At 41.1% G+C, this 14,165-nt stretch overlaps 1 protein-coding gene across 1 annotated transcript; it reads right to left on the reverse strand.

Annotated features, from left to right (window-relative positions):
- Positions 1-11,861: 11,861 nt before the first annotated feature.
- On the reverse strand, positions 11,862-13,957 carry LOC125553633 (uncharacterized). The gene is made up of 3 exons (XM_048717392.2): positions 13,806-13,957; positions 13,005-13,086; positions 11,862-12,906 (listed from the first exon to the last, which is right to left on the reverse strand). Exons 2-3 carry the CDS (start codon positions 13,084-13,086, stop codon positions 12,059-12,061), a joined length of 930 nt encoding a protein of 309 aa, XP_048573349.1. The 5' UTR covers positions 13,806-13,957; the 3' UTR covers positions 11,862-12,058.
- Positions 13,958-14,165: the final 208 nt, after the last annotated feature.

The raw sequence follows: 14,165 nt of genomic DNA on the forward strand, positions 1-14,165 counted from the left end.
AAAGCTCGAATTGTCACAAAAGGTTTTCAACAAGTTCAAGGTGTTGACTACGATGAGATTTTCTCACTCGTATCGATGCTTAAAAGTCTGTCCGAATCATGTTAGCAGTTCCCGCATTTTATGAAATCTGGCAAATGGATATCAAAACTACATTCCTTAATGGATTTATTAAAGAAGAGTTGTATATGATGCAACCAGAAGGTTTTGTCAATCCTAAATATGCTAACAAAGTGTGCAAGCTCCAGCGATCCATCTATGGACTGGTGCAAGCATCTCGAAGTTGGAATATACGCTTTGATGAGTCGATCAAAGCATATAGTTTTATACAGACTTGTTGTGAAGCCTGTATTTACAAGAAAGTGAGTGGAAGCACTACAACCTTTCTGATAAGTATATGTGAATGACATATTGTTGATCAGAAATGATGTAGAATTTTCTGGAAAGCATAAAGTAGTGTTTGAAAGGAGTTTTTCAAGGAAAGACCTCGGTAAAGTTGCTTACATGTTGAGCATCAAGATCTATAGATATAGATCAAGACACTTGACAAGTTTTTTCAATGAGTACATACCTTGACAAGATTTTGAAGGAGTTCAAAATGGATCAATCAAAGGAGGAGTTCTTTCATGTGTTGCAAGGTGTGAAGTTGAGTAAAGACTCAAAACCCGACCACGGTAGAAAATAGAATGAGAACGAAAATTCATTCCATGTGCCTTAGTCATAGGTTCTATAAAGTATGTTATGATGTATACCAGACCTATTGTATACCTTAGCATGATTTTGGCAAGGGAATACAATAGTGATCTAGGAGTAGATCACTGGACATCTATCAAAATTATCCTTAGAGAACTAAGGAAATTTTTCTCGGTTATGGAGGTGATAAAAGAGTTCATCGTAAAGAGTTACGTCGATGCAAGATTTTGACACCGATCTAGATGACTCTAAGTCCTGATCTAGATACATATTGAAAGTGGGAGCAATTAGCTAGAGTAGCTCCATGCAGAGCATTGTAGACATAGAAAATTTGCAAAATACATACGGATCTGAATGTGGCAGACCCGTTGACTAAACTTCTCTCACAAGCAAAACATGATCACACCTTAGTACTCTTTGTGTGTTTATCACATGGCGATGTGAACTAGATTATTGACTCTAGTAAACCCTTTGGGTATTGGTCACATAGCGATGTGAACTATAGAGTGTTAAATCACATGACGATGTGAACTATTGGTGTTAAATCACATGGCGATGTGAACTAGATTATTGACTCTAGTGCAAGTGGGAGACTGAAGAAAATATACCCTAGAGGCAATAATAAAGTTGTTATTTATATTTCCTTATATCATGATAAATGTTTATTATTCATGCTAGAATTGTATTAACCGAAAACTTAGTACATGTGTGAATACATAGACAAACAGAGTGTCACTAGTATGCCTCTACTTGACTAGCTCGCTAAACAAAGATGGTTAAGTTTCCTAGCCATAGACATGAGTTGTCATTTTATGAACGAGATCCCATCATTAGAGAATGATGTGATTGACTTGACCCATACGTTAGCTTCGCACTATGATCGTTTAGTTTATTGCTATTGCTTTCTCCATAACTTATATATGTTCCTATGACTATGAGATTATGCAACTCCCGAGTACCGGAGGAACACTTAGTGTGCTATCAAACATCACAACGTAACTGGGTGATTATAAAGATGCTCTACAGGTGTCTCCGATGGTGTTTGTTGAGTTGGCATGGATCAAGATTAGGATTTGTCATTCCGAGTATCGGAGAGGTATCTCTGGGCCCTATCGGTAATGCATATCACTATAAGCCTTGCAAGCAATGTGACTAATGAGTTAGTTGTGGGATGTTGCATTACAGAACGAGTAAAGAGACTTGCCAGTAACTAGATTGAACTAGGTATGATGATACGGACGATCGAATCTCGGGCAAGTAACATACCGATGACAAAGGGAACAAACGTATGTTGTTATGCGGTTTGACCGATAAAGATCTTCGTAGAATATGCAGGAACCAATATGAGCATCCAGGTTCCTCTATTTGTTATTGACCGGAGATGAGTCTCGGTCATGTCTACATAGTTCTCGAACCCGTAGGGTCCGCACGCTTAACGTTCGATGATGATATGTATTATGAGTTATGTGATTTGATGTACCAAAGATAGTTCGGAGTGCCAGATGTGATCACGGACATGACGAGGGGTCTCGAAATGGTCGAGACATAAAGATTGATATATTGGAAGACTATGTTTGGACACCGGAAAGGTTTCGGATAGGTTCGGGCATTTTTCGGAGTACCGGGGGGTTACCGAAACCCCTCGGGGAGTTAATGGGCCTTAATGGGCCATGGTGGGAGAGAGGAAGAGACGGCCAAGTGGGAGGCATGCGCCCCCCAAGCCCAATCTGAATTGGGAGGGGGCAACTATGGAGCGAGCAACTGACTTATTGGAAATAATACATACTGATGTATGAGATCCGATGAGTGTTAAGGCTTGTGGTGGGTATCATTATTTTCTGACCTTCACAGATGATTTGAGCAGATATGGGTATATCTACTTAATGAAACACAAGTCTGAAATATTTGAAAAGTTTAAAGAATTTCAGAGTGAAGTGGAGAATCATCATAACAAGAAAATAAAAGTTTCTACGATATGATCGCAGAGGTAAAATATTTGAGTTACGAGTTTGGCCTTCAGTTAAAACAATGTGAAATAGTTTCACTACTCACGCCACCTGGAACACCACAGCATAATGGTGTGTCCGAACATCATAACCGTACTTTATTAGATATGGTGCGATCTATGATGTCTCTTACCAATCTACCACTATCGTTTTGGGGTTATGCATTAAAGACAGGTGCATTCACGTTTAAAAGGGCACCATCTAAGTCCGTTGAGACGACACAATCTGAATTGTGGTTTGGCAAGAAACCAAAGTTGTCGTTTCTTAAAGTTTGGGATTGTGATGCTTATATGAAAAGGTTTCATCCTGATAAGCTCAAACCCAAATCGGAGAAATATGTCTTCATAGGATACCCAAAGGAGACTGTTGTGTACACCTTCTATCACAGATCCGAAGGCAAGACATTCGTTGCTAAGAATGGATCCTTTCTAGAGAAGGAGTTTCTCTTGAAAGAAGTGAGTGGGAGGAAAGTAGAACTTGATAAGGTAATTGTACCTTCTCCCTTATTGAAAAGTAGTTCATCACAGAAATCTGTTCCTATGACTACTACACCAATTAGTGAGGAATACTAATGATGATCATGTAACTTCAGATCAAGTTAATACCGAATCTCGTAGGTAAACCAGAGTGAGATCCGCACTAGAGTGGTACGGTAATCCTGTTCTGGAAGTCATGTTACTAGACCATGACGAACTTGCGAACTATGAGGAAGCGATGATGAGCCCAGATTCCACGAAATGGTTTGAGGCCATGAAATCTGAGATATGATCCATGTATGAGAACAAAGTATGGACTTTGATGGATTTGCCCGATGATCGGCAAGCCATAGAAAATAAATGGATCTTCAAGAGGAAGACGGATGCTGATAGTAGTGTTACTATCTACAAAGCTAGAATTGTCGCAAAAAGGTTTTCGACAAGTTCAAGGTGTTGACTACGATGAGAGTTTCTCACTCGTATCTATGCTTAAGTCTGTCCGAATCATGTTAGCAATTGCCGCATTTTATGAAATCCGGCAAATGGATGTCAAAACTGCATTCCTGAATGGATTTCTGGAAGAAGAGTTGTATATGATGCAACCGGAAGGTTTTGTCGATCCAAAAGGAGCTAACAAAGTGTGCAAGCTCCAGCGATCCATTTATGGACTGGTGCAAGCCTCTCGGAGTTGGAATAAATGCTTTGATAGTATGATCAAAGCATATAGTTTTATACAGACTTGCGGTGAAGCCTGTATTTACAAGAAAGTGAGTGGGAGCACTACCGCATTTCTGATAAGTATATGTGAATGACATATTGTTGATTGGAAATAATGTAGAATTATTCTGCAAAGCATAAAGGAGTGTTTTGAAAGAAGTTTTTCAAAGAAAGACCTTGGTGAAGCTGCTTACATATTAAGCATCAAGATCTATAGAGATAGATCAAGACGCTTGATAAGTTTTTTCAATGAGTACATACCTTGACAATATTTTGAAGTAGTTCAAAAATGGAACAGTCAAAGAAAGAGTTCTTGGCTGTGTTACAAGGTGTGAAATTGAGTAAGACTCAAAGCCCGACCACGGCAGAAGATAGAAAGAGAATGAAAGTCATTCCCTATGCCTCAGCCATAGGTTCTATAAAGTATGCCATGCTGTGTACCAGATCTATTGTATACCCTACACTGTGTTAAGCAAGGGAGTACAATAGTGATCTAAGAGTAGATTACTGGACAGTGGTCAAAATTATCCTTAGTGGAATAAGGAAATATTTCTCAATTATGGAGGTGACAAAAGGTTCGTCGTAAAAAGTTACGTCGATGCAAGTTTTGACACAGATCTGGATGACTCTAAGTCTCGATCTAGATACATATTGAAAGTGGGAGCAATTAGCTAGAGTAGCTCCGTGCAGAGCATTGTAGACATAGAATTCGCAAAATACTTACGGATCTGTATGTGACAGACCCGTTGACTAATATTATCTCATAAGCAAAACATGATCACACCTTAGTACTCTTTGGGTGTTAATCACATAAACGATGTGAACTAGATTATTGACTCTAGTAAACCCTTTGGGTATAGGTCACATGACGATGTGAACTATGGGTGTTAATCACATGGTGATGTGAACTATTAGTGTTGAATCACATGGCGATGTGAACTAGATTATTGACTCTAGTGCAAGTGGGAGACTGAAGGAAATATGCCCTAGAGGCAATAATAAAGTTATTATTTATTTCCTTATATCATGATAAATGTTTATTATTCATGCTAGAATTGTATTAACCGGAAACATAATACATGTGTGAATACATAGACAAACAGAGTGTCACTAGTATGCCTCTACTTGACTAGCTCGTTAATCGAAGATGGTTATGTTTCCTAACCATGAACAAAAGAGTTGTTATTTGATTAACGGGATCACATCATTAGAATAATGATGTGATTGACATGACCCATTACATTAGCTTAGCACCCGATCGTTTAGTATGTTGCTATTGCTTTCTTCATGACTTATACATGTTCCTATGACTATGAGATTATGCAACTCCCGTTTACCGGAGGAACACTTTGTGTGCTACCAAACGTCACAACGTAACTGGGTGATTATAAAGGAGCTCTACAGGTGTCTCCAAAGGTGAATGTTGGGTTGGCGTATTTCGAGATTAGGATTTGTCACTCCGATTGTCGGAGAGGTATCTCTGGGCCCTCTCGGTAATGCACATCACATAAGCCTTGCAAGCATTACAACTAATGAGTTCGTTGCAAGATGATGTATTACGAAACGAGTAAAGAGACTTGCCGGTAATGAGATTGAACTAGGTATTGAGATACCGACGATCAAATCTCGGGCAAGTAACATACCGATGACAAAGGGAACAACGTATGTTGTTATGCGGTCTGACCGATAAAGATCTTCATAGAATATGTAGGAGCCAATATGAGCATCCAGGTTCCGCTATTGGTTATTGACCGGAGACGTGTCTCGGTCATGTCTACATTGTTCTCGAACCCGTAGGGTCCGCATGCTTAAGGTTTCGATGACAGTTATATTATGAGTTTTGATGTACCGAAGTTAGTTCGGAGTCCGGGATGTGATCACGGACATGACGAGGAGTCTCGAAATGGTCGAGACATAAAGATTGATATATTGGACGGCTATATTCGGACACCGGAAGTGTTCCGGGTGATTTCGGAGAAAACCGGAGAGCCGGAGGGTTACCGGAACCCCCCCGGGAGAAGTAATGGGCCATATGGGCCTTAGTGGAGAGAGAGAGGGGCAGCCAAAGGTGGGCCGCACGCCTCCTCCCCCCTGGTCCGAATTGGACTAGGAGAGGGGGGGCGGCGCCCCCCTTTCCTTCTCCCTCCCCACTTCTTTCCCCCTCCTAGTAGGAGTCCTACTCCTACTAGGAGGAGGACTCCTCCTTGGCGCGCCATAGGGGCCAGCCGGCCTCCTCCCCTTGATCCTTTATATACGAGGGCAGGGGCACCCCTAGACACACAAGTTGATCCTCATGATCATTTTCTTAGCTGTGTGCGGTGCCCCCCACCACCATAATCCTCGATAATATTGTAGCGGTGCTTAGGCGAAGCCCTACGACGGTAGAACATCAAGATCGTCACCACGCCGTCGTGCTGATGGAACTCTTCCCCGACACTTTGCTGGATCGGAGTCCGGGGATCATCATCGAGCTGAACGTGTGCTAGAACTCGGAGGTGCCGTAGTTTCGGTGCTTGATCGGTCGGGCCGTGAAGACGTACGACTACATCAACCGCGTTGTTATAACGCTTCCGCTGTCGGTCTACAAGGGTATGTAGATCACACTCTTCCCTCGTTGCTATGCATCACCATGATCTTGCGTGTGCGTAGGGAAATTTTTGAAATTACTACGTTCCCCAATAGTAACATACCGATGGACAAAGGGAATAACATATGTTGTCATAACGGTTAGACCGATAAAGATCTTTGTAGAATATGTAGGAGCCAATATGGGCATCCAGGTTTCGCTATTGGTTATTGACCAGAGAGGTTTCTCGATCATGTCTACATAGTTCTCGAACCCGTAGGGTCCGCACGCTTAACGTTCGATGACGATATAGTATTATATGAGTTATGTGATTTGGTAACCGAATGTTGTTCGGAGTCCCGGATGAGATCATGGACATGACGAGGAGTCTCGAAATGGTCGAGAGGTAAAGATTGATATATAGGGCGATGGTATTCGAACATCGAAATTGTTCTGGAGGGTACCAGGTACTTATCGGGTCACCGGAAAGGAGTTTCGGGCACCCCCGGCAAAGATATGGGCGTTATGGGCCAAGTGAGAGAACACACCAGCCCTGATGCGCCCCTATAGAGCCCAGCCCTATGAGGAGGAGAAGGAAAGAGGGGAGGGCAAGGAAAGTGTGGATTAGGATTCCTACTTCCTTTCCTCTCCCCCCCCCTCTTTCCTTCCACCTCGGTTATATATGGCAGGGCGGGCGCGCGGTTTGGGAGGACTCCAAGTAGGATTCCTCCTACTTGGGCGCCTCCTATGGCTGCTCCTCCCTCCCTCCCACCTATATATATGAGGAGGGGGTGCCTAGCACAAAACAAACAATTTCCTAGCCGTGTGCGGCACCCTCTCCACAGTTTACACCCTCGGTCATACCTTCGCAGTGGTTAGGCGAAGCCCTACGAGGATCACTTCACCATCACCGTCACCATGCCATCATGCTAACGGAACTCATCTACTACCTCTTCGTCTTGCTGGATCAAGAAGGCGAGGGACGTCACCGAGCTGAACATGTGCAGAACTCAGAAGTGTCGTACGTTCGGTACTTGATCGGTCGGAGCTAGAAGAAGTTTGACTACATCAACCGCGCTGTCAAACGCTTCCGCTTACGATCTACAAGGGTACGTAGACACACTCCCCCCCCCCCCTCGTTGCTATGCATCTCCATGGATAAATCATTGCGTGTAAGTAGAATTTTTTTGAAATTTCATGCTACGTTTCCCAACAGTCTCGTACCCTATAAACAATTTCATCTTATACTCTCCATGATAGGAACTTTGGAGTGATTCATTGCTGCATGCTGAGGGATTTTTATATGATCCAATTATGTTATAATAGTTGAGAGATCTTGCACTAATGAAAGTATGAGCCCTAGGGCTTGTTTTCAAGCATTGCAATACCGTTTTTGTTCACTTTTGTCACTAGTTACCTTGATGTTTTTATTTATTGAGAAAAGTATACTTTCCATCCTTCAACTCTTGGCCGAGTCTAAATTTAGTCCCTCAACTTCAAAACCGGGCAACTTGCACCCTCAACTACTAAAACCGGAAAAGATTCATCCCTGGTCTTGGATTTGACCGGTTTTGGTGCTCACTCACCCCGGTTTTGACCGGTGCTGACTCAAATTCGCGTAGTTTTTTCAAATCCATGAACTTTTTCTTTGAAATTCACATACTTTTTTCATACCCGTTTACTTTTTCAAATCTGTGTACTCTTTTCAAAATCGCTTTTTTTAATCCATAAACTTTTTGAAATTCAGGTACTTGTTTCCAGTTTGTGTAATTGTTTCAAATTCGCGTAAGTTTTATCATTGGTCAACACATTCGCTTAATGTTTCAAATTCGTGTAAGTCTTTTCATCAGTTCATATAATTGTTTCAAATTCGCGTAAGTTTTTTCAAAAACTACAGTAATTTGAAAAAATGAATGAATTTAAGAAAATATGCAAACTTGAAAAAGTACGTGAGTTTGGAAAAAAAATACATGAATTTGAGTCAGCTCTGTCAAAATAGGGGGAGTCAGCAGCAAAACTGGTCAAAATTGAGTCCAGGGATAAACCTTGTCCAGTATCAGTAGTTGAGGGTCCAAGTTGTTCGGTTTTGAAATTGAGGGACCAAATCTAGACTCCGCCAAGAGTTGGGGGGTGAAAAGTATACTTTTCTCTTATTTATTCATACTATAAAAAAAATATTTCTACCATACTACGCTTTTATCACCATCTCTTCGCCGAACTAGAACACCTATACAATTTATCATTGTATTGGGTGTGTTGGGGACATAAGAAACTCTTTGTTATTTGGTTGCAGGGTTATTTGAGAGAGACCATCTTCATCCTACGCCTCCCACGGATTGATAAATCTTAGGTCATCCACTTGAGGGAAAATTGCTACTGTACTACAAAACTCTACGCTTGGAGGCCCAACACGAGTCCATAAGAACAAGTTATGTTGTAGACATCAAGCTCTTTTCTGGTGCCATTGCTGAGGAGGTGAGTGCTTGAAGGTATATCTTTAGATCTTGCAACTGAATCTTTTAGTTTCTTGTTTTATCACTAGTTTGGTTCGTAAAAGTATATTACAAAAAAATGGAATTGATGTTGCCAGATATAATTCATCTTTATAATGTGTTTCGTGAAAATGATGAAAATAAAAGGTTGTGCTCAATTGTTAGAAGAAGAATTCAATAAAATGTTTGGCACAAAATCTTTAAATGATGAGCATGATTGCAATGTTGCTAGTATGAATTATTTGAATATCCATGATGCTAATGATATGCAAAGCAGCTTGGGGATGCTTTGTTTTATGAATATGATATTTTTAGTCCCCCAAGTTTTGATGTGCAAATTTATTATGATGATTGCATGCCTCCTATTTATGATGATTATATTGATGAAAGTGGGTTTGGAAGAGTGTCAACTCTAGGTAATAATTATCCCACTATTTTGGAGGGTGTTGAATCTTATTGTTATAATTATAAAAGTGGATTTGGAGAGGTCATGACTTCATTAGTTGATGAATTCAATACTTTGGAATAGGTTTCAATTGACTATGATAAAAAGTTGCTATCTACGATGATTATTGTGATGATATGTATGCTAGAAAGAGTATTGATATCCATGAAACTTGTCATCATGATTTTAATGCTCAAATTGATTATCCCAATCAAGTATCACATGATAATTATTTTGTTGAGTTTGCTCCCACTACTGTTCATGAGAATAAATTTGCTTATGTGAAGAGTAATAAAATTTCTATTCTTGTGGATCATGAAAAGAATGCTTTATATGATAGTTATATTGTTGAATTCATTCATGATGGAACTGAAAATTATTACGAAACAGGAACATTTTCTTTTACATATCTCAATAATATCAAGTCACCTCTCTATATGTTGAAAATCTTGACGTCATGCTTGTTTTTTTCCTTTCTATGCTAGTTGATTCTTGTTCCCATAAATTGTTTGCTCACAAAATCCCTATGTATAGAAAGTGGGTTAGAATTAAATGTGCTTGCTTTGTGAGTCATGATGCTCTATTTGTGTTTCATTCTTTACTTCTATGTGAGCATTATTGAATCATCATGCCTACCCAAAAAGACATTAAAGAAAAGCATTTGTTGGGATACAATCCAATAATTACGCCTACTGTTTTTGTGTGTTCACATGATTAAGCTACTATAGCAATCATGTTTTATAGATTTTGTTTTAATAAAGTGTCAAGCCTTTGAGATAGTGTCGATGATAGTTGACTTGATTCTATGCAAAAACAGAAACTTTTGCATCTAATGGCAGAATTGTTGAGATTTGCTGAAGCGTGATAAAATTCTGAATTTTTTACACATGATTGATATACATATTATCTATGTTTCCTAGTTTTTCAGAATTTTTGGATTTATAGAAGTGTGGTCATTGTCTAGATCATTACAGACTATTAAATTTTTGACAGATTCTGTTTTTAACGCATAGTTTGCTTATTTTAGTGTTTTCATTGCTTATATTAAATGATATAAATTGTGTAAATGATAAGGTAGTTGGAATTATGTGGAAACAATTATGAATCTTGTTTTTGACAGTAAAATCTGTTTTCAACGTATAGTTTGCTTTTTTAGTGTTTTCATTGCTTATATTAAATGAAATAAATTGTGTAAATGATAAGTTAGTCAGAATTATGTGGAAACAATATGAATCTTGTTTTTGACAGTAAAATATGTTTCCAACGCATAGTTTGCTTGTTTTAGTGTTTTCATTGCTTATATTAAATGATATAAATTGTATAAATGATAAGGTAGTTGGAATTATATGAAAACAATTATGAATCTACTTGTCTGATGAAATTTTGTTAAATTTTGTGTGGTTCAATTTCCAGTTGCGCAAGTCCGCAGACGTATATGGGGGAATTTAGGATGTGTTTGGTAGCATGTATGGACCTAGCCTAGTTGTTCTCCTCTTATACATGCTGAGTGTAGACATGCTGAGTCCATGCAGTTGCTGTTGTTTGGCAGCGATGTATGCGCTGAGACATGCTGAGCTGAGACTTTGTTTGGTAGCCTGCATGTGTTTAGACATGCTGAACAATTTTGAATTATGAATATTTTTTTGAATGATGAACAAAATCAAAAAATGTGAACACAAATGTAAACATATTTTGAAAATTTAAACAAAATTTGAAATTCTAAACATTTTTTAGAAAATTAAAATAAAATTTGAAAATCTGTAATTTTTTGAAAATTTGAACATATTTGAAATTCTGACCTTTTTGAAAATGTAAACAAAAATTGAAATTTTGAATATTTTATAAAAATTTAAATAAAATTTGAAATTCTGTATTTTTTTCAAAATTCAAACAAATATTGATTTTCTTTTGAAATTCCGATTTTTTTTGAATTTTTTAAAAAATTGAAATTCTGAACATTTATTGAAAATTCAAACAAATTTTGAAATTATGAACAATTTTTGAAAATTTAAACATTTTGAAACTATAAAGTTTTTCAAAAATTTAAAGAAAATTTGAAATTCTGAAAATTTTCAAAAATTTAAACATATTTTGAAATTCTGAACATTTTTTGAAAATATAAACATATCTGGACGTGGTCTAGTGGGTGGGGACGAGTGTCAGGGCCAGTATGGCTGTCTCCATGCACCCTGTATGGGGTGCATGAGATGAGCATAGTTAAGGGTCCTTTTATGCATCAGATGAGCATAGCTCAAGTGAGCGCATGCACCCTACCAGACAAGCAAAAATGGGTTAGATTGAAATTTTTTGCCCTCATGCACCTTATCAAACACACCCTTAAGGACTGCCCGGTCGGGCGAGTCTGCGGACATATATGGGGGCGGATTTGATAGTGCGGGATTATATAGGTTGTTACAACAAGTCAGGGGGAGATTACAGATTTAGGATTATATAGGTTGTTACGACAAGTTAAGGGAAGATTACAGACTAGGATTATATAGGTTGTTACAACAAGCTAGGGAAAGATTACAGAGTAGTGGTATACACAGAAAGAGTTAAACGTATCTACTCGCCTATCGTTTGACATCACACACACCAACGTGATAGGCACAAACTGAGCAAGTGAGCAAGGTTTTGATGTGCGCTCCGTGCGCGTGTTCAGTTCATCACATGACGATGCACCCAGCGCTAGGCTCCTCCTCGTAGCACTGCGGCTGGTACGGATTCCTGCCGTACCCTCCGACGTACGCCCCGTACGCGCCGTGGTCGTACACGGGCCCGCCGTAGTACCCGCCGGCAGGTGCCCCTCCGGCGTGCCCGTATCCGTATGCGGGTGCGCTGTACCCCCACCCAGGGGCGGCCGGCCAGATGGACGGCGTGGCCATCGCCTGCGGCATCATCGTCATGCTAGGCGCCGGCGTCGGCATCCGCATCGGCGCCATGGCCGCCATGGACGCCGGCTGCTGGCCGCGCGGGGCCTCATTCCGTGACATCGCCGTGGTAGTTACCACCTTCGGCTTTCCGCCGTGGCCATTGCCGTGTCCATGTCCATGTCCTTGTCCGTGGCCTTGGTCGTGGTGACCGCGCCGATCGATTCGTTCGTCGTCCTCCATGCCGAACTGGACGTGCTTGGTCTTGTCCGGCTTGCCGCCGTGACCGTGCACTTGCGGTCCGGGGCCGTGCCGATCGATTCGTTCGTCGTCGTCCATGCCGAACTTGACGTGCTTGGTCTTCTCCGGCTTGCCGCCGTAACTGTGCGCTTGGGGCCCAGCGCCGTGGCCGTGACCGTGCGCTTGGGGGCCGGGGCCGTGGCCGTGGCCCTCCTTGCCGTGCTGCTTGGGCGCCACCTTGGCACTGGGGTTCATCTGTTTCCCCCTGGCGACTTGTACGTCGGTGATCACCTTGCCAGCATCGGAGCAGAGCCTGTCGGCGACCTCCTCGGCGTCGAAGGAGCCGGACACAGTCACCGTGTTGCTCTTCTCGTCGTACGAGATCATCTTGATGTTTTCTCTGTCTGTTGATGCATACAGAAACATAAGTGAGTTGTCACTTGTCTAGTCCATGGATCAAGAAGTGAGTTGATGCACAATTTGAGATCTCGGGGCAATTAACCTTGGAGCTTGCAGAGGACCTTTCTGATCTTCTTGTAGCATCGGTCGCAGTCAAGGTCGACTCTCATGATGATTGTCGCCATCTGAAAGTAAAAAGTATCTTGCGATTAGTCCCAACTAATTTCTTTTTAACAGTAGTACAAACTATTTTTGTTTGTTACATTCCCTAAAATACTTACTGGTTCCGTTTATATAGACATAAAGGACAGAGAATTTTTTTAAGAGAGCTTTGGCCTGAATTGAATCTTGCAGTAGTTTTCTTTCATGAGAGAAGCAGAGGATGAGCGAATCGGAATCCTAATTTCCTGGGAATATTGACTACTTTTCCGGCCGACATATCCCCGGATCAACAACTACTAGCTACTGTAGTAGCAAGGTAGTTAGTCAATTTATTAAAGAGAAAGAGGAAAGCATATCGCTCGTTGCCTTGATCTCTACTTCACGTCTCCTACTTTGGTAGACAGAGCACAAAGCAATCAGTTATCCCACCAAGCGTTAGTCACAGTACACCAAAAGTACTGTACTGATCATCTCAACATGGATCTACTAGCATTAGAGATCTTCTGCCTCGTTAAAAAATAGAGTTTCGATCGAGAGAGACTAGCATTAGAGATCTTCTGCCTCGTTAAAAAATAGAGTTTCGATCGAGAGAGAGGGAGAGAGAGAGTGTGTGTGTGTGTTTCAAGTCTCAAGGATTTCATGGCAGTTGATGAACGTTGATAGTGTTTGCGTGCGTAGCAGGAGAAACTCCGGTCATGTAGGAAAAGACGCGCGCTAATGAAGAGAGCAGAGAAGGTCTTACCTCCGAGGTTAGGTTCTGCCTTCTGCCTTCTTCTTCGTGGTGATCGCTCGTGGCAAAGAGCCAGCCAGCCGAGAGGGAGGCCGGCAGGAGGAAGAAGAGATGAGGAAGCAAGACGAGAAAGAGAGAAAGTGAGGGTGGGTGCAGTGGCAGCTCTGGTTTTAAACTAGCCGGTGGCGCAGGCAGAGGCTGACACGCATGATTGCGCGCAGCTGCTGCGATCGACGAATACCAGCTCTCGGTGCTGGGTGGGCCGACCACCTTAAAACCAGCGGGATTTCATGCAGGAAATAAAATAGTAAAAGGGGGTGTGATCCACAATGGCTTACCGCCACCTTTCCACCCGTAGCGCTTTCGCTGCAG

Source organism: Triticum urartu, chromosome 4A (genome assembly GCF_056163025.1).
Source record: "Triticum urartu cultivar PI428250 chromosome 4A, HENAU_Tu73, whole genome shotgun sequence".
Classification (NCBI taxonomy): domain Eukaryota; kingdom Viridiplantae; phylum Streptophyta; class Magnoliopsida; order Poales; family Poaceae; genus Triticum; species Triticum urartu.

Excerpts from the sequence above, each read along its gene's own strand:
- LOC125553633 (XM_048717392.2), bottom strand. The coding sequence starts at position 13,086 with ATGGCGACAATCATCATGAGAGTCGACCTTGACTGCGACCGATGCTAC. Across the intron at positions 12,907-13,004 it reads GGTCCTCTGCAAGCTCCAAG|ACAGAGAAAACATCAAGATG; the intron begins GTTAATTGCCCC and ends ATGCATCAACAG.